Source organism: Chinchilla lanigera, unplaced genomic scaffold (genome assembly GCF_000276665.1).
Source record: "Chinchilla lanigera isolate Chin_1 unplaced genomic scaffold, ChiLan1.0 scaffold00144, whole genome shotgun sequence".
Taxonomy (NCBI): Eukaryota; Metazoa; Chordata; class Mammalia; order Rodentia; family Chinchillidae; genus Chinchilla; species Chinchilla lanigera.
In genome coordinates, this window is record NW_004955545.1 from 1,812,227 (window position 1) to 1,832,449 (window position 20,223).

General features: G+C 39.6%; 1 protein-coding gene across 3 annotated transcripts in view; it reads right to left on the bottom strand.

Annotated features, from left to right (window-relative positions):
• Ash1l (ash1 (absent, small, or homeotic)-like (Drosophila)) overlaps positions 1-20,223 on the bottom strand; it is a 171,752-nt gene that overhangs the window by 33,322 nt on the left and 118,207 nt on the right. For all 3 annotated transcript variants that reach the window (XM_013508235.1, XM_013508236.1, XM_013508234.1), the window contains exon 7: positions 13,371-13,465. In XM_013508235.1, the coding sequence (XP_013363689.1) occupies positions 13,371-13,465 (95 nt within the window). The remainder of the gene's footprint in view (positions 1-13,370; positions 13,466-20,223) is intronic.

Sequence of the window (20,223 nt, forward strand, 5' to 3'; positions counted from 1 at the left end):
TTTTTTTTTTTTTTGATACCAGAAATCAAACTCAGGACCTTGCACTTGCCAGGAAGGCGCTTGTGCCACTGAGCTGTATCCCCAGCCCTGCAACTGCAATTAAATTTTAAGGAACTGTCACATTTACGCTTTTCATACGATATCTACAGTTTTAGAGCATCAACAATTATCTGAATTGTTTCTAAAATATGTCTTTCTTGGGCTGGGGATGTAAGTGGCACAGTGCCTGCCTGGCAAGTGCGAGACCCTGAGTTCAATTCCCATTGTCAAAAAAAAAAGGAATAATGAAATATTCCTCTCTTTTCCAACAACATACTGTAACATACTGCATATATGTGAGGTCATTTCTTCATCTACTTACACTCCCCCCAAATCACAACAGACTGAATGCAAAAACATTAGAAACCAGCTGTTTTCTATTAGATCAGACATTAAAGAGTGAAAATGTGAAAATGTAAAATAAAGTCTTCATAAAGTAAGTCTTTTTTTGGATAAAATGTTATTTATTCTAGTAAATAATGAGTTTACTGGTGAGATAAGGCTGATGATATAGTATCATAAACTACAGGTACTATGTATCTTTTTGTTTTGGGCACTAGGAATTGAACTCAGGACCTTGTGCTTGCTAGGCAGGTGCTTGTGCTGCTGAGCTATCTCCCCAGCTAAGTACAATATATCCAGGGGAAAAATCACTCATGGAATTAAGGTAATATTTTAAATCTTTTTTTTTTTTTTTTTTGGTCTTTTGAGATGAGACAGGGTCTCGCTATGCAGTTCAGGCTGGCCTTGAGCTCACTTTGTAGCCCAGGCTGGTCTCGAACTCTCTGGGGTTATTACTGGTACAAGACTAGAGACCATTTGTTGACAGTGCATCATAGCTGAAAGTATAAATAGGAAGCCTGTGCTGAAAAAGTAGATGGGCTGGAGATTTGGTTCTGTGGTAGATCTCGTCTAGCACATGTGCAGCCCTGAGTTCAACCCCCAATACTACCACCAAAACAAAACAAAAAAAACCAACAAAGCAGATATAAAAGCTCTAAAATGACGTATATATGTACTCACATGGAAACACAATATATTCACCAAGTTTTAGAAGAGTATTATAGCATGAGCTCTTTATATAAGTTCTAAAAGGAGTGATACATGGTGGGACTAAAAGGGAAAGAGCATAAAGGGATCAAACCTAGGGCATCAACTGTGCTAGGCAAACACTACCACGAAGCTTCATCTGCAACCCTAGGAGGTATACTGATGTCTGCAGTTTACTTAATTTTACTTATTTATTTTGTCTTTTTGGAACAGGGTCTCCCTGTGCAGTTCAGGCTGGCCTTGAGCTCACTTTGGAGCCCAGGCTGGTCTCAAACTCAAAACAATTCTCCTGCCTCAGCCTCCGGAGTGCTGGGATTATAGGTGTGTGCCATCATGCCTGGCTGCAGTTTAGAGTAGATCTAAAAATAGATTAAAACATGTATATACAGATGGTTGATAAATCTAATAATGCAAAATGTAATAGAATCTAGATGATGGGATACTATGTGTTCACTACAAAAAAATTTTCAGTTTTTTTTGGTGGTGGTGGCATTTTTTTTTTTGAGACACGGTCTCACTCTGTCATTCAGGCTTGCCTTGAACTCACTGTGTAGCCCTAGCTGGCCTTGAACTCATGATGATCTGCACAGAGAGACCCTGTCTCAAAAAGACCCCCCCCCAAAAAAAGGTGTGTGCCACTATGTCTAGCTGTTCATAAATTTAAGACTTCTTTTAAGACACAATTTGCCTGTATTGAGTGACTCTTTAAAAAAAAAAAATTTTTTTTTTTGTTTTGGTACCGGGAATTGAACACATGACCTCAGGCTTGCCAGGCAAGCGCTTATGCCACTGAGCTACATCCCTGGCCCTAAAAAAAAATTTTTTTTTTAGACAAGGTTTCCTATGTAGTTCAGGCTGGCCTTGAATTCCTGGCTATCCTCCTGTCTGTCTCCTGACTACTAGGACTATAGGCGGGTGCCACCACACCTGGCCCTCACTGATTCTTGGTTTTTCTCCGGTACCGGGAACCGAACTCACGACCTTGTGCTTGCCAGGCAGGCGCTTTTGCCGCTGAGCTAAATCCCCAGCCCCCCCTCACTGATTCTTAAAAGTAAATAATTTCTTTCAAAAAAAGGTCAAGAAGGCCCAATGTGGTGGTGCATGTCTGTAATCCTAGCTCTTGGAAGGTTGAGGCAGGAGGCCTGCTTCAAGTTTAAGAGCAGCCTGGGGTATATAGTGAGTTCAAGGCCAGCCTGAACTACATAAAGACCCTGTCTCCCCCACAACCCCAAAAAAGAGCCATCTAAAGAGATTCCTGCTGGGCATGGTGCTGCATGACTGTAATCCCAGCAGTTGGGAGGCTGAGGCAAGAGGATCGTTGTGAGTTCAAGGCCAGCCTTGTCTACAAAGTGAGCTCAAGGCCAGCCTGGACTGCATAATGAAATCCTGTATCAAAAAAGACCAAAAAAGAGAGATTCTTTTGGTTAACTTCAGCTGAAACTGATGTCCCAGGGGAACCTACTTAGAAAATCTTCATTTGGAAAAAATGATTCTTTAGCTAATCCTTATTTTAAAAAATGGAAAATGAGAGTAGGGATATAATTCAGTGATAGTGTGTTCATTAATGTACATGAGGTGTTAGGTTCGAGTCCTAGCACCCAAACAAAACCAAAACCCAAAGGACTATCCATTTAAAAATCTGATGAAATAAAAGCTCTTGTGGATTTCCCTTATTCTTGTAAAAAAGATTCTTGAGATAGTCACAGGGAAGGGGTAAGAGAATTGAATTTATGGTAACTAAGTCTTTCGAAGGATGGGACTATAGGAATGAGAAGCCTGTGTTGACATACCCCTGTGATCCCTGGGCTATATAGTGAGACCCTGGTCCCTCCCTTCATTTTTTTTTCTAATTTTTTTTTATTTTTTATTTTTTGTTTTTTTGAGACAGGGTCTCTTTATGCAGTTCATGTTGGCCTTGAATTCACTTTGTAGCCCAGGCTGGCCTTAAACTCACAATGATCCTCCTGCCTCAGCCTCCCGAGTGCTGGGATTATAGGCATGTGCCACCATGACCGGCTCTTTAATATATCTTTATGTTACCTGTACTTATCATAAACAATAAAGTATATTACTTCATTTTAAAAGTGAAGTGCATCTATCATAATTTTTCCTTTATCTTGCTAGCCAGTAATTACTATACAAATATATCAGTTTCTCTTTTCTTCTACTGATAACTACCTGGAATGTCTATAAGTTCAGTGTCATTCAAAATGAAGCTACTATGAACATTCCTATGGAAATATGTAAAAAAGAAAAGAAATATGTATCTGTTTCTCTTGGGTAGGTGTTTAATTTTTAAGAAGATGCCAGAGCTTATTTATTTACTGTTTTTTTGAAATAGAGTCTTTATAGCTCAGTCTAATCTTGAACTCATGGCCATCCTCCTGCCACACCTAGCCAGCCTTTTAAAAAAAATGTGCGTTTCACTCTTCCACCACTGATATATGAACATTTTGGATGTTTGCTATCATTGCCAGCATGTGGTGTTGACTGTTATTTTTAATTTTAGCCACTTAGGTAGACGTGTGGTCTCTCATTAAGATTTGAATTTACACTTTCCTGGTGGCTGTGATGTTGAGGTTTTCGTCATGTGACAATATACATTGTCTGGCCCAATGTATATTTTCTTTGAAGTTTGTGTTTCAATCTTTAGTTCATCTAAAGTTGGGCTCCTATTGTCCTTTCTGTATTCAGGACATATACAATTTTTCAATATTTTATTCCAGTTTATGCACTGCCACTTTGTTACTGTAATGACATCTTTGGGCAAGTAGTTTTATATTTTGTTAAGGTATGATTAATCAATAGTTGAAATGTTTAGTTACACATGTCACGAAGATAGTATCCTATGCTTGCTTGCTTGCTTTTTTGTGGTCTTTTTGAGACAGTGTTTTACTATGTAGTTCAGGCTGGACCTGAACTCACCTTGTTTTTGTCTTTTTGAGACAAGGCTGCACTATGTAGTTCAGGCAGGCCTTGAGCTCACTTTGTAGCCCAGGCCGGCCTTGAACTTGCAATGATTCTCTTGCCTCAGACTCCCGAGTGTTGGGATTACAGCCACTGTATCTGGCTAAATCTTTTTTTTTTTGGTTGATGGTGCTGGGGATCAAACCCAGGGCTTTGTGCATATGAGGCAAGAAATCTACTACCGAGCCACATCCTAAGACCCTGAACTCACTTTGCAGGGATCCTCCTGCTTCAGACTTCTAAATCCTGGGATTATAGGTGTATAATCCACTATACCTAGCCACCCTATTCTTTCCTTTAGAAGTCTTATTGCTGTAGGCTGCTGAGTTAGACAGAAATATTACAGGCAGTCAGACAGGGCCAGGCCCTCAAAGAGGCCAGTAAGAAAACAAGATATCTTCTTGCAAATAGAGGTGGTACTTGCCGGGGGGGCCAGATCTCAAAACAAAAGATTAAATAAACACACCCACATATCTCCCTAGAGATGGACCTCAGGGACTGATATATTAAATAGGTAGTAATTACCTTGGAGAGTCACTGACCCAACCCCCTACAGGAAAAGCCCCTGTTCTGTACTCATGCCTGCTTGTTACATGACTCACTTCCCCATTTGATCCCAATTTAGGTCAGGGATATAGCTCAGTGGCACAAGCACCTGCCTGGCAAGTGCAAGGTCCTAAGTTCGACTGCCGGTACCCAGGGAAAAAAAAAAAAAAAAGAGATAATCCCAATTTAATCAATTTTACCTGAACAATTCTTATTGGCTGACCACAGTTTTGTCCCACCTCATGTCCACCTTGTGATTTCCCATTTTTCCCCCTACCTTGGACCTGCCTCACCTTATAGTTTTGCTCTATAAAAGTCCCTAGAAAAGACAGTCTTGGGCAACCCACACAGATCACCCTTCTGTCCCTCTCTTGGACAGAAGCTTTCTTTCCCTTAATAAATACGTTCTGCTCTTAACCTCCGTTGTTCCTAAAATTCATTCTTCGATTTTAGAGAACACGAACTCGTCCCAGACATTGTTCAGGTTGAGAGTTTCTATTTCCTGTATCATTATATTTTTAATTTTTACATTTATATTGTAATCTAAGTCAAATCAACACTGTGCATGATATGAAGTAAGCATCAAAGTTGAAGTGTTTTTCATAAGAACATTCAGTTCTAGCATCATTGAAAGGATGTTATTTTCTGTAGTGGACTGTGTTGGGAACTTTGTAACAAGAAAATGAAAAAAAAAAAAAGAAAATGAGAGAAACTATGGGTCTATTTCTGGGCATGACTGGGGATATAGCTCAGTGGCAGAAGCACCTGCCTGGCAAGTGCAAGGTCCTGAGTTCGATTCCTAGCACCACCCCACCAAAAAAAAAGAAAAAGGGGGAAAAAAAAAAAAAGAAAAAAAATTTTCGTATTTCTAGGCATATACTCTGCTTAACAGATCTAATACTTTTTTTTTGTACTAGGAATTGAACCCAGGGGCTCAGGCATGCGAGGCAAGCACTCTGCCACTGCGCCACACCCTAGGTTATTGTTTTGAAATTTTATTTGAGAGATCATCTTGCTAACTTGCCTAGGCTGGCCTCAAACTAGCAATTTTACTGCAATCCCAAGAAGCTGGGATTACAGGTGTGTGCCACCACACTCAGCTGACAGCTTTGATTCAACAGCTTTATAGTAATCCTTAAAGTCAGAAAGTAAAAAGTTTACAATTTATTAAATTTTACAATAAAATATAATGTTAGTATGACTTGGACTGCCCCAAATGTAAGGATAGAGGTTTCCAATTCCAGAACAAAGCATATCTCTGTTTATCTAGGCTTATTAAATTTGAGGAAATGGTTTAGCTTTTAATATAGGAGTTCAGTTTCAGCTCCCTGTGTTATAATAGGCCTGAAGTATTATTCACCGGGTCCCAAACCCCAGCCTCAAAGGCCTATCTATACACAGTGTTAACAGTAATGTAGAACAATTAGTTACAGATCTCTGGTTTTGTGTTTCCCATTTGTAATAAAAATCTGGGAATGTCACATCCTCTTAACTACCTTCACTATGCACTGGAAGTACTTAGAAAGCATTTTACAGCTGGACATGGTGGCACACTCCAGTAATTCCAGCACTCTCAGGCACAAAGCCAGCCTGGGCTACAAACTGAATTCAAGGCCAGCCTTGAATTCAGGACTATACAGTGAGACCCTGTCTCAAAAAAACTGGGAAAAAGAAATGTTTATTATCATACATTATTCCCTTTTTGCTATCTAACCATAAGGTATATTTCCCACCCACATTTCATCTGCATTTTTGAAAACACTATCTTTCATTGATAGTCAATTACAATATTTATAATAATGGCAGAATTTTCTTTCTCGGGACAACCCATTTTTGGGGCCACCGTCTATCTCTCTCAGAAGCTTTTCTTTCACTCAATAAATTCTTCCTACTCTGTAGAAAAAAAAAGAAAGAAAGAAAAAAAAGGAATTTTCTTTCTTAATAAAAAAGTGATAGTGCATCTTACAATTGAGATCATTTTCTTTTCTTTTCTTTTCTTTTTGGCTTTTTTGAGACAGGGTCTCGCTATGCAGTTCAGGCTGGCCTTGAGCTCACTTTGTATCCCAGGCTGGTCTCGAACCCACAACAATCCTCCTGCCTCAGCCTCCTGAGTGCTGGGATTACAGGCATGTACCACCACGCCTGATGAATTTTCTTTTCTTTTTGCAGTAGTGGAGCTCAAACCTGAGGTACTCTACCACTAAGCTATAACCCCAAGCTATTTTATTTTAATTTTATCTTACAGATTTTTATTTTGGGGTCACTGTATTCAAGACAGGGTCGCACTAAGTTGCTGGTCTAAAATTTAGTCTTCCTGCTTCAGTCTTTCACATAGCTGGGTCACAGGCTTGTATCACCTTGTCCAGCTAATTGATGGCACTGTCAGAATTTAAATTATAGGCCCATGAAATTCCTTATTAAAAACTGTTAGCTGGGCAAGGCAGCTATACTTATAATCCCAGCAATCAGGAGGCAGAGGCAGGAGATCCAGTAAATTCAAGGCCAGCCTGAGATATATGCAGTAGTGAGTTCAAGGGAGCCCAATGTCCTTAGTGACAAACTGGCTAAAAAAAACAAAATAAAAACCCCTAAAACAAAACAATAAAACTGGGCACGGTGACACACACCTCCAGCACTCGGGAGGCTGAGGCAGGAAGTGAGCTTGAGGCCAGCCTGGGCTACATGAGTTCCAGGCCAGCCTGCACCGCACAGTGAGACCTTGTCTCAAAAACAAAACAGAACAAAGCAAAACAACTGTCCAAGCTGGGTATGGTGACACATACATACCTGTAATCTCAGCATGTGGGAGACTCAGCCAAGAAGACTGAGAGTTCAAGGCTTGCTTAAATTACACAGTGAGTTCAAGGCCAGATTGGACTACACAGTAAGACCTTGTGTCAAAAAACTAACCAACCTACTAAACCTGTTTATTATTAAGAGTTTCTGGACATACAGAAACAAATCTCTTACTTGATATAGTAGCTCCCTTTATTGTGGTTTTGCTTTCCAAGATTATTTTACTTGCAGTTAGCACTGTTGCAAAAATATTAAATGGAAAATTCCAAAAATAAACAATTCACAAGTTTTAAACTGGGTGACATTCAGAGTAGCATGATGAAATCTTGTGACCTCTTGCTGCTGATGAGCCATTTTAAGCTAATTTTTGTATACGGTATGAAACAGAGGTCCAATTTTATTCTTTTGTGTGTATATGTTAATACAGAATTGTCTGTTGAATAATTATTCTTTCCTTATTATTTTAGCACTCTTGTTGAAGACAAACTGAGGTGGGTGTAGTAGCACAAGCCTGTTATCCCAGGTATAGGGGTGGTCACAGAAGAATCATAAATTCAAGGCCAGCCTGGGCAACTTAGTGAGATCTTGTGTCAAGGAGAATAAAAAAGCTGAGGATACAGCTCAGTGGTAGAACATTCTTGGGTTAAATCCCTAGTACAATAAGCAAAAAAATGATCAACTGACCACAAATTTAAGGGAACAACATACACTGTGTTAAGTACATATTTATCTTAAAAGGTAAACTTCTGAATCAGGCCTGGTGGTGCATACCTGTAATCCCAATGCTCAGGAGGCTGAGGCAGGAGGATTGCCCTGAGTTTGAGGTCAGCCTGGACTAAATAAGGCCAGCCTGGATTACACAGGGAGAACCTATCTCATATACCAAAAACAACAACAAAAAAGCCCCAGGTATTTCTGTAATGAGATGAACTTCTTTACAGAATTTCCCTTTCTTTTTTTTTTTTGTGGTGCTAGGATTAAACTATGGTGTTGTATATGCTACATAAACACTCTACTACTGAGCTACATATCCCTAGTCTTTAGAAATATTTAAACTAATTTTACTTTATGCTTAAATAGGACTCCATAAATGGTAACATGCATCATTATTTGATTTATGTAACTATTTTATTCATATAATTATTATGGCAAAGATAAACTAGGTCTGGCTGATGCACATCTGTAATCCCAGCACTCAGGATGCTGAGGTAGGAGGATCGTTCTGAGTTTGAGACCAGCCTAGGCTACAAAGTGAAGTCAAGGCCAGCCTGAACTGCATAGTGAGACCCTGTCTCAAAAAGACAAAAACAAACAAAAAATCATGTTTTTTGTTTACATGATACACAAAATAATCTGTTAAAGCCACTAGTTTTTCCCCCCATCTTAATATTATTTGAGCAAGCCAGTCATTGTGGCGCAGTATTTGGAGGCTGTAATCCCAGTATTAGGGAGGCTGAGGCAGGAGGACTGTTGTGAGTTTGAGACCAGCCTGGCTGCAAAGTCAGCTCAAGGCCCACCTGAACTACATAGCAAGACCCCGTCTTAAAAAAAAAAAAAAAATTACTTAATAATATTATCTGAGCAACAATATAGGACTGTCCAGAAAACAAAGCAAAACAACTATCCTGCAATAAATTGATTTTAAGTAGTTTCTGACTATAAAATCACCTCCTAGCCAGGCATGGTGGCTCATGCCTATAATCCCTGTTCTTGGGAGGCTGAACCAGGCAGATCACTTCAGGTTCAAGGCCTGGCTGAACTATATATATAGTTATATATATATATATATATATCTTAAAAAAAAAAAAAAAAAAGATCCCTTACCCCAAGAGCTCTGTGTTTCCACAGGTCACTGAGTACAAACAAGTTTTAGTAATAGATTACTTAAGTCTTAGTAATAGATTAAAGTGGGGACTAGAGATACATTACTATTTATCTCAGGGATGTGACAGACATAATGCTTTTCCATCACTAATACTATCTTCCCCGGAATTTAGAGGACCCTTTATCCCCTTGGACAATGCAAAGCTTTATTCCGAGATCTAGCTCAGCCAATTTCCCAAAACTGGTAGGACTAAAATAGCCGTATTTTCCTTAAATGGGACTTAACTGTTTTTTTCTAATCATGAAGATCAAGTCTATAGTGGATCTACCTCTGCACTACATCCGAGCCATTTTTATTTTTTAATTTGAGAAAAGATGTCACCAAATTGCTCAAGAAGGCCTTGAGTTTGTGATCGTCCTGTCTTCGCCTACTGAATAGCTGGGATTATAGTGTGCACCACTATATGATGCTTCAGTTCTTATTTTCAAAGCCTATCTATTTATTTATTTATTTATTTTGAGACAGGGTCTCACTATGCAGTTCAGGCTGGCCTTGAGCTCGCTTTGTAGCCCAGGCTGGTCTCGAACTCACAACGATCCTCCTGCCTCAGCCTCCCCCTGCCTCAGCCTCCCGAGGAGTGCTGATATTACCGGCGTGTGCCACCACGCCCGGCTAAAGCCTATTTATTTTTCTTTTAGGAAAGAACTAAGTCTGCTGAGAATCTGACTCCAAAACTATTATCTCACCGTAAAAACAAAAGGCTGTTTCAAAGAATTCTGACACTAAGCCTAGAGAATATGATATTTATTCTTATTTTTATTAGAGAAGTATAAATTATCTAGCTATTAATTAAACCCACAGAATAATTAAGGCAAGCTAATTTTTATTGTAGGACTTGTTTATGCCTGTTGATTTAAAAACAATGGTGGTGCTGTAATCTAGGGGGTTGGGAAAGAAGAAAAATATTAGTTAATTATAGGCTGAGAAGAGCTCCCAAATCAAGTGGGTCCTAGGGCCAGGTGTGGTGGTACATGCCTGTGATCCTCGCATTCTGGAGGCTGAAGCAGGAGAATCGCTTCAAGTCCAGCCTGAATTACATGGCAAGACCCTGTCTCAAAAGAGGGCCCAGAGAGTCATACTGGAAGAGAATAGTATGAGGGATAGGATCAACTTTTTTTTTTTTTTTTTGGACACAGGGTCTCACTACTAGTTCAGGCTATCCTGGACTCAATATGTAGCCCAAGGCTAGCCTTGAACTCTGAAGTGATCCTCCCGCCTCAGCAGCGAAAGTGCTGGGATTACAGGTGTGTGCCACTACGCCTGGCCCTCCAATCCCTTAAAGCAAGTCTGTTTGTCCAGATTCATTATGAGAGAGTGAGAGAAAAAAAAAACCCTGAATACTATATGGAATAATTTATCCTGTTTTCTTCTACTTTCATTTGTATAATAAATATATGTTACGCTTCTGTTATATATAGGCACTGGGAAATCAAAGCAGAAAAAGTCAACAATCCTGCACTCTTGGGAGTTTATAATTTAATGAGGGACCCCACAGTGGCAGACCCGTGTAATCCCAACAATCAGGAGGCTGAGGCAGGAGTATCATCCTGTGCTCCACGCCAGCCTGTACTACACAGCCAGACAAAGGGGGGGCAGATTATAAATGCATGAGCAGAATACTTTAATTATAGACTCTAGAATGAAATAAGTTGTTACAGTCTCATATAAAGGGAGAGGCCTTCCACTGGTGAGATAATCAGGAAAATCATTTTTATTTTTTTGTTTTTTGTTTTTCTTCTGGTACCAGGAATCGAACTCATGACCTTGTGCTTGCCAGGCAGGTGCTTTGCTGCTGAGCTAAATCCCCAGCCCTGGAAAATCATTTTTAAAGAAAATGGTATTTATGTTGATACAGTAAGTTTACCCTTAAAGCATGTAAAGAAACTGGTCACAGGAAGAGTGTGAAGAAGAGCTTCTAAGACAACAGGAATAGTAAGCATAACGATCCTCTGGTGGGAAAGGGCTTATTATGTCCTAGAAACTGAAAGAAGGGCACTATAAAACAATACAGTGATCCCAGCACTTCAGAGGCTGGGACAGGAGGATCACTGAGAGTTTGAGGCCAGCCTGGGGTACATAGTGATTTTATGGCCAGTTTGAACTACATAGTGAGACTCTGTCTCAATAAACCATAACCAAAACAAACAAAAAAATCCCAACAATAAAACAAAAACCACAGTAAACAAGCGAGAGCTAGGGCTAGACAGATGAGGAAAGATGGGCTACCTGGGGATAGATCACTCTTAGAAACACAATAAGAAGTTTGTATTTTACCCTGATGGTGAACCACTAATCCTTTTTAGAATTTTTTTCTTCTTTTTTACGTAGCCCAGGCTGGCATTCAACTCCTGGTGATCTTCCTTCTTCAGTCTTCCAAATGCTGGGATTACAGGTGTGCACCAGCATGCCTGTCTTAAAAGGTTTTAAGTACTGTGATGCTGGTTTGTTTGTTTTTTTTTTTTTGCAATGTTGGTTAAGTCTGAAAATAATTTTTTTCTTTGCTGTGTGGAGTGACAATGAGTTGGGAGAGAATCCAAGGATGGAAGGAGAAAGATCTGGTAGAAATAAGGTGCTATTTGCCCCTACAAAAATTCATATAGAGCCGGGTAATCCCAGCACTTGGGAGGCTGAGGCAGGAGGATCACTGCAAGTTTGAGAGCAGCCTACACTACACAATGAGTTCAGAGCCAACCTGACCCACTGAGTTGGAGGCCAACCTGGACAATCCTGTCTCAAAAAAATAAGAAAGACCGGAGATGTAGCTGAATGGTAGAGTGCCCCTAGGTTCCAACCTCAGTGTCACAAAAATTAGATCATGGGGATGCTACTCTTATGAATGGGTTAATGTCTTTCTTGAGAAACTGGATTAGGTCTCTAGAGAGAGGGTTGGAACTTAGGGGATGAAATTAGTCACCATGGCATCAGGTTGTTACAAAACAGCCTGCCAATGGTATCTTTGGTCTCTTTTGCACACTGGTGGTCATGCGATAAAATATGTCATGAGGTCCTTACCAGAAGGTGAGTAGAAGCCAGGATTTTGCTTAGACCTCCAGAACTGTGAATTAATACATCTTTTCATTATAAAACATCCAGCCTCAGGAATTTTGTTATAACAAAAGGGAGTAAGACACAGGGTACCACAGCAGATCAAAGAGAAGATAATGATGGCACAGATGTCCGTGACTGCAATGGAATTTGCAAGTCTTTCAGCAACAAAGTAACAGAACTTGGAGACAGACTAGATGAGGGGTTGAGAAGTGGGAGGAACTTGGTACAGCCTAGACAACTTTTACTAATTTGTTTTCCAGTAGTGAAGGTTGGACTGAGCTTTGCACTGAGCTTCATCCCCAGTCCTTCTGAAACAAGGTCCCTCAAGCTTACCCTGTCTGGGCTCACACTTGCGACCCTCCTGTCTTGGATTTCCAGAATGCTGGATTATGGGTTTGTGAAATGTCTTGCTGGGTCTGTGAAATCTTACTACTAAGTTTATCAAGTAAAAATTAGCTGACATAGTGGTGTATGCTTATAATCCCAGCACTCTGGGAGACTGAGCAAGCCTGGGGAACTAAGAGAGATCCAGTCTCAAAAACAAGGGTTGGGGGCATTGATCCTCCAAGTTACTATTACCCAAGTGCTAAACAAATCTTTGACATTCTCTCAGAAACTGAAAAGAAAGACAAATCCTGCTCCATTTTCAAGCAGACTGATGATTAGGGAAAGCAGCTGGTCCTTTATTATAAATACATAAATCATCTAATTCCTTTTGAACATGGAAAATATTTGAAGCTGAACTGCTACTAGATTTTTCTTAGATGACATATGTACTAGAACCAAAAGCTAAGTTACAGTATTATTTATTAAAACTCCAATGGACAAGATTTATGCCGTGTTCACTCTGTACCTATCAAACAATGTACAGAATTCTTCACAGACAGTGAAAATTAAATGGTAAAGATTTAATTAAGAAAATTAAATGGTAAGCCATAAGAGAAGAAGATATAGTAACGAAAAATACAAAAACACTTCCCTCAAATCCCAAGAATCATAATTTCCTCTTAGCAATATACTGTGTGGGCTTAATACTCACCAACATGAATGGGGGCTGGAAATAATCCATATTCATGCTCTCCTGGAGTGTACTCTAGCTTTTCTTTCTTTAACTGGATCAATCGGCTCTTTGGACTGTAATCAGAAAAGAATGAGAAATAGAAGCAATGAAATTTCTTTTGTAGTCCAACATAAACAATAGACACCTAGTGTGTAATTTAACAGTGGGTTAGATTACCTTATTTTTCTGAGACACGGTCCAGCTAAGGTAGTCCAGTCTGGCCTTGAACTCCCTATGCAAAGGTCATGATTTTACTGCTTCAGCCATACCAGTGCAAGAATTATAGGCAGGCATCACTATTTCCACTTACAGTGGGTGATATCTTTTTTTCGTTTTAATGGTAGTAAAGTTTTATTAAAGAAAACAAAAAAGCTCTGCAGAGAGTTTAGGCCGGTAAAAGTGGGAAAAGAAGTATACCCTACAGCGTGAGGGCAGGCCACCATGCAAGAGAGAACACAGTGGCCAACAGATGACATCTTAAATGCACTGTTTGGGACAAGGTATCAAGTACTTTTAATTTTACAAATAGTCTGGAAATCCTTTTAGAAAAGAGGATCCTGGCTTGTGGTGGTACATGCCTGTAATCCTAGTGCTCAGGAGGCTGAGGCAGGAAGACTGTCATGAGTTCAAGGCCAACCTGGGCTATATAGTGAGTTGAAGGCCCGCCTAAAGTCTAGTGAGACCCTGTCTCAAAAAAAAGAGGATCCTTCTAGAATGAATGGCCATCATCAAGAAATCAAATAATAAATGCTGGCAAGCCTGCAGGGGAAAAGGAACAATTCTGTATTATTAGTGGGAACGTAAACAAGTAGAACCACTATAGAAATCAGTATGAAGATTCCTCAAAACACTAAAACTAAAAATTCCAGCTGGGCGTGGTGGCACATGCCTGTAATCCCAGCACTTGGGAGGAAGAGGCAGGAGTATCACTGCAAGTTTGAGGCCAGCCTAGCTACAAAGTGTGTTCAAGACCAGCCTGAAATGCGTAGTAAGACCCTGTCTAAAAAAAAAAAAATCCATTAGACCAAACGATTCCATTTTAGGTAGCTTACCAAAAGAGCTAAAGACATCATATTATAGTGAGGCATGCATACCTATGTTTATAGCAGCACAACTCCTAATAGCTAAATCTTGGAAGCAGTCTACACGTCCACTGACAGATGAATAGATAAAGAAAACATGGCATTAACAAACAATGGAGTATTACTCTGCTATTCAGAAGGATAAAGCTGAGTCATCTGTAGGAAAATGGATGCACTGCAAGACCATACTATAAGCCAGGTGTGGTGGTGCACGACCAACACTTGGGAAGCATAGACAGGATCACCATGGGTTCAACACCAGCCTAGCAATCTAGTGAATTCAAGGCCAGCCTGAACTACATAGTGAGACCCTGTCTCAAAAAACCCCCCAAAAACCAACCCCCCAAAAGATATCAAAGTTAAAGTGCAAAATAAAAGATAATAGGAAATAAGAAAATACGTATTTGCAAATGGAAAGGTAAGCAAAAGGTGGGGGGAGGACAAAAAAGGGGGAGAAAGAAGACGGGGATGGGATGTAAAATGAATTAAGATGTATTATGTACACATACCAACTCCCCAAAATGAATGTAATTATTATGTACTGCAAACAAGTATGAATAAAAATTTAAAAAACCCAAACAGTTGAACCGTTTTGCAGAAGAAACCCAAATTTAAGATCTAATTATACTGATTACATTTCATTAACTCATGCTAGTTTACAAAGTATATTATATATATATTTAATTTTCTAATAGGGTCTTGCTATATATTCAAAACTGGCCTCAAACTCACTATGTAGACCAGGTTGGCCTCAAATTTGCAATGATTCTCTTGTTTCAGCCTCCCAAGTGCCAGGATTACAGGCATGATTAGAGGGAGACTGAGGCAGGAGGACACAAATTCAAACTCAACTTGGGCAATTTAGTAAGGCCCTGTCTCAACATAAAAGGAAAACAAAACAAATTAAAGAAGGTCTGGAGATGCAGCTAAGTGTCAACATCCTGGGTTCAAGCCCCAGTAACACATACGTTACTGTCAGTCATGACAGGATCTGAGAAGTGGAGGAAAACCCGCCAAGAGCTGGTGTAAGAACAAAGTGGGCTGGCATGGTGGCGCATGCCTGCAATCCTAGGACTCAAGAGGTTGAGGCTGGAGGATCACAGTGAGTTTGAGGTCAGCCTGGGCTATACAGTGATTTCAAGACCAGCCTGAACTACAGAGCAAGACCTTGTCTCAAAAAACACCAAAAAACAAAAAGAACCAAGTTGGAGAATTATAGGAAATGAAAAAAGGCTGTATGACTGAAGATGTTCTGAAGAAGTCAGAAACTTAGTCATGTGAAGTTTTTACTTTCAATATATAATGAATACATTGATCGTAGAATGTGAAGTTTTTTTTTTTTGGTCCGGGAATCAAACTCATGACCTCAGGCTTGCCAGGCAAGCGCTTATGCCACCCAGCTACATCCTCGGCCCTAGAATGTGAAGATTTTAAAGCAGTGGATGGAGTTTGCAAAAACAGTTACGAACAGAAAGGCTAGGTTGATGTACTTATATCTAAAGCCAATTTCCTTATTAAACATTGAACAGTTTACCCCATGTGTCACTTTGATAGCACATTTGTTTACCTACTGACTATTCTGTGCGATGCTTGGGCAGGTGTCATTTTCACCTGGTGATTGTTTGCATGAGATACACTTGGATGTCTGTTTGTTTATTTAATTTTATTTTTTTGTACCAGAGAATCAAACTCAGGACCTTGCGCTTGCCATGCAGGTGCTGTGCTGCTAAGCTATAGCCCCAGCCTTGTTTATTTCTTTTATATTGACTATTTCTTGCATACTTTTTGTTTTGTTGTCTTTTTTTTGGTACCAGGAATCGAACTGAAGACCTTGTGCTTGCCAAGCAGGTGCTTGTGCTGCTGGAGTTATATCCTTGGCCCCTATCCTTTTTATTTTGTTTTATTTTATTTTATTTATTTTTTCTGGTACCAGAAATCGAACTCACGACCAGTGCCACTGAGCTAAATCCCCCTATACTTTTTATTTTGAACACTGTATTCACCTTTGATGTTTGTTTCTAGTGAAATCTAATAATAAATTCTGGTGATTTTCTTTTATTAATTTTTGTTTATTTGTGAAAATTAACCTATAATTTTGTGCTACAATCTATAAAAACTTGAAAGTACATTAGATGTAATTTGTTTTTTTGGTCTTTTTTGACACAAGGTTTCGCTATGCAGTTCAGGCATAGCCCAGGCTGGCCTAGCCCAGGCTTGCAGTGATCCTCCTACCTCAGGCTCCCAAGTTCAGGCATAGCCCAGGCTTGCAGTGATCCTCCTACCTCAGGCTCCCAAGTTCAGGCATAGCCCAGGCTTGCAGTGATCCTCCTACCTCAGGCTCCCAAGTGCTGGGATTACAGGCATGTACCACCACACCTGGCTAGATGCAATTTTTATACTTCTTCAAAACTCAGTGATATTCTTTTTTTTTTTTTTTTTTTTTTTTTGGTCGTGTTCTGAGACAGGGTGTCACTTTGTAGTGCAGGCTGGACTCACTAAGTAGCCCAAGATAGCCTCGAACTCAGAGATCCTCTTGCTTCAGCCTTAGTGCTGGGATTACAGGTGTGTGCCACTGTACCCAGCTAGTGATACTCTTTTACAATACAAAATGGACACATTTGGGACAGTGAGACTGAATAAGAAGTACCAAAAGAAATATATATCCATGAAAAAAAAAAAAAAAAAAAGAAGTACCAAAAGATCTCCAAAAGAAAAAACTGTAAAAGGGAGAAATGTTAGAGTATTAGAGAAAAAAAGTCTGTGTTATGAAATCGACAAAAAAGATGTCCCCTTACTGTCAACTACTCATAATACAGAAATGACAGAATTTGAAAGATGAAATGGCTGGTTGTGGTGGTGTACGCTTATAATCCCAGCACTTAGCAGGCAGGAAGATTGCAGCGAGTTCGAGGTCAGCCTGGGCTACACAGTGAGTTCAAGAACAGTTTGCACTACAAAGTGAGATCCTGTCTTAAAAAAAAAAAGAAATGAAACCAATGATTATAATAATTCTATGGGAGGTGTTGACAGAGGTGACCAACACCTGACAAGCTATCCTGTAATCAAAAAGCAAGGAAAAAGAACTATTATATAATACTTATGCACCTTTTGGACCAAACAATATGGAACTTGTCTGTCATTTATTCAAAACAAGGGGGTTCAAACAGTCGTTTACAATTTAGATTAGGTCTAATAGATCAAATGATTGAAAAACATGGGATAGAGAAATGCCCACCAGGATGTCTACCATCATTCTCTTTACCATTACATTTAGTAATGGACATTTTACTAAATGTGGAAATTGTACTAAAATTATGCTATTTTACATTTTACTAAAGGTGGACATTTTCCTAAAATTATACCAGCCACAGAAGAAAAGGAAAGGCAATCACAGCTGGGCATGGTGGTGCACACCTGTAATCCCAGCATTCAGGAGGCTGAGGCAGGAGGATCGTTGCAAGTTCGAGACCAATCTGGGCTACAAAATGAACTCAAGGCCAGCCTGAACTGCATAGCGAGACACTGTCTCAGACAGACAAAGAAAAAAGGCAATCACAACAGTGTAAAGTGTGTTCTTTAAAGAAAGACAATAATGCAAACAGAATTGTAAAGAGATTAGGTACTACTGTGCAGATTGTAATGTCACACTGTATAACTGAATGTTTTAAAATATACCAAGCTAGGCATGGGGGTGCATGCTTGCAATTTCAGCAGTTGGGAGGCTGAGACCGAAGGATCACTGCAAGTTTGAGGCAAACCTGGGCTACATAGTGAGTTCAAGGCCAGCGTGAACTACATAGTGAGACCCGTCTCAAAAAAAAAAATACTATACACAGAAAAATTACTGAATAAATTTCATAAAACTGTTTATATTTCCTGCTATATTATAAAAGTTAACAAAAAATATACATTTTTTGGTCATCCTGTATTTAAATAACTCAACGGTTAGGTAGTTAAAAATTCCAAGCTAGGGGCTAGGGATTTAGCTGAGCGGCACAGCACCTGCTTGGCAAGCGCGACATTGTGAGTTCAATTCCCGGTACCGGAAAAAAAACAACCAAAAACAAAACAAACAAACAAACAAACAAACAAGAAAACAACCAAAAAAAAAAAAAATTCCAAGCTATATCACTTCAAGTACAAATTTCCTATGACGAATGTTATCATTATGTATATCTAAAATATACCAATAAAGTTCATTAAAAAATACAAAATAATGATTGAGAACAAAAAGATACTTTTTTTTTTTTTGAGACACTGAATTCACTACATAGCCCAAACTAGCCTTGAATGTCCAGTGATCCTCCTGCCTCAGCCACCCAAGTGCTGGGATTACAGGCATGCACCACCACGCCCAGCTACAAAACCATTTTTCCTTGATTCTTATGTGATGTGTAAGATAAAGTGATGCCATTACAGTATAGTATAATTATGTGAGAAACTGATTTTTGTATCACTATTGAAAAATCACTATTTTCTTCCTCCTGGTGTTGGAAGTTGAACCCTAAGCCTTGCACAGGATAGGCAAGTACTCTACCACTGCACTACATCTCCAGCCCTTCATTTTTAAAAATAGCTTGGGCTGTGTGATCTCTGTGGAGTGGCAGATTAAGGAAAAGATCTGTTTGGCTATCTGTATTTGTTAGCTTTTCTTAGAGATTCTGCACACTCTTATTCATTTGTGTGCCTCTATTAGTTCAAGTCACTCAGGAGAAAAGTCCTTATGTTTATTAGAACAAGGAGACAGGTATAATTGACAGTAAGCCACATAGGACATTTCTGTAATTATGTTTTCTTTTACACAAGTTGAAGTTATAAAAATGATTACTAACTTTATACAGAAGTTGAACTTTTTCTCTTCCTCCCTCATCACTTTACCTTCTTCCCTTTGCTTTTCTTTTATTTTTTATTTGGTATTTTTGAGACAGGGTTGCACTTTGTAGTTCAGGCTGGCCTTGGACTCACTATGTAGTCCAGGCTGGCCTCAAACTTAGAGAGATCCTCCTGCTTCAGCTTCCCAAGTGTTGGGATTATAGGTGTGCACACCATGCCCAGATTTGGCTAACCATTATAATTACCAATATTATGGTAATATGTGGTTCTACTTTCTTTTTGGGACTGCGGATTGAACCCATAGCCTCTGCACTGAGCTACATCCTAAGCCTTTTTTTTTTTTTTTTTTTTTTTATTTTTCTCCGGTACCGAGAACCGAACTCACGACCTTGCGCTTGCCAGGCAGGCGCTTTGCCGCTGAGCTAAATCCCCAGCCCCTTCTAAGCCTTTTTATTATGTATTTTCATTTATTTATTTTTTTGAGACAGGATCTTGCTATAGATATAGCCCAGGCTGGCTTCAAATGCATAGTGATCCTCCTGCCTCAACCTCCTGAGTGCTAGAATTACATGTGTGCATCACCATGCCCTTTGAACCTTTCCAAATTTTGAGATAAGGTCTCACCACATTGCCTAGGCTGGGGTCCAACTTGTGATCCCCCTGCCTCAGTCTTTTCGGGGGCTGGATTTACAGGCATGTGCCACTATGCTGGCTTATTTGTTTTGTTTCCAGTAAAGAAACACAGGGCTCACTATGTAGTTCAGGCTAGCCTAGAATTTGTGTAATCCAGGGTAGTTTGGAATTCAAGACCCTCCTGCCTCAGCCTCCCCAGTGCTGAGAAAACAAGCATGCACCACCATGCTCAGCTAAATCTTCCGTTTATTTATTTAATTTTTTTTTTTTTTTTTTTTTGGTGT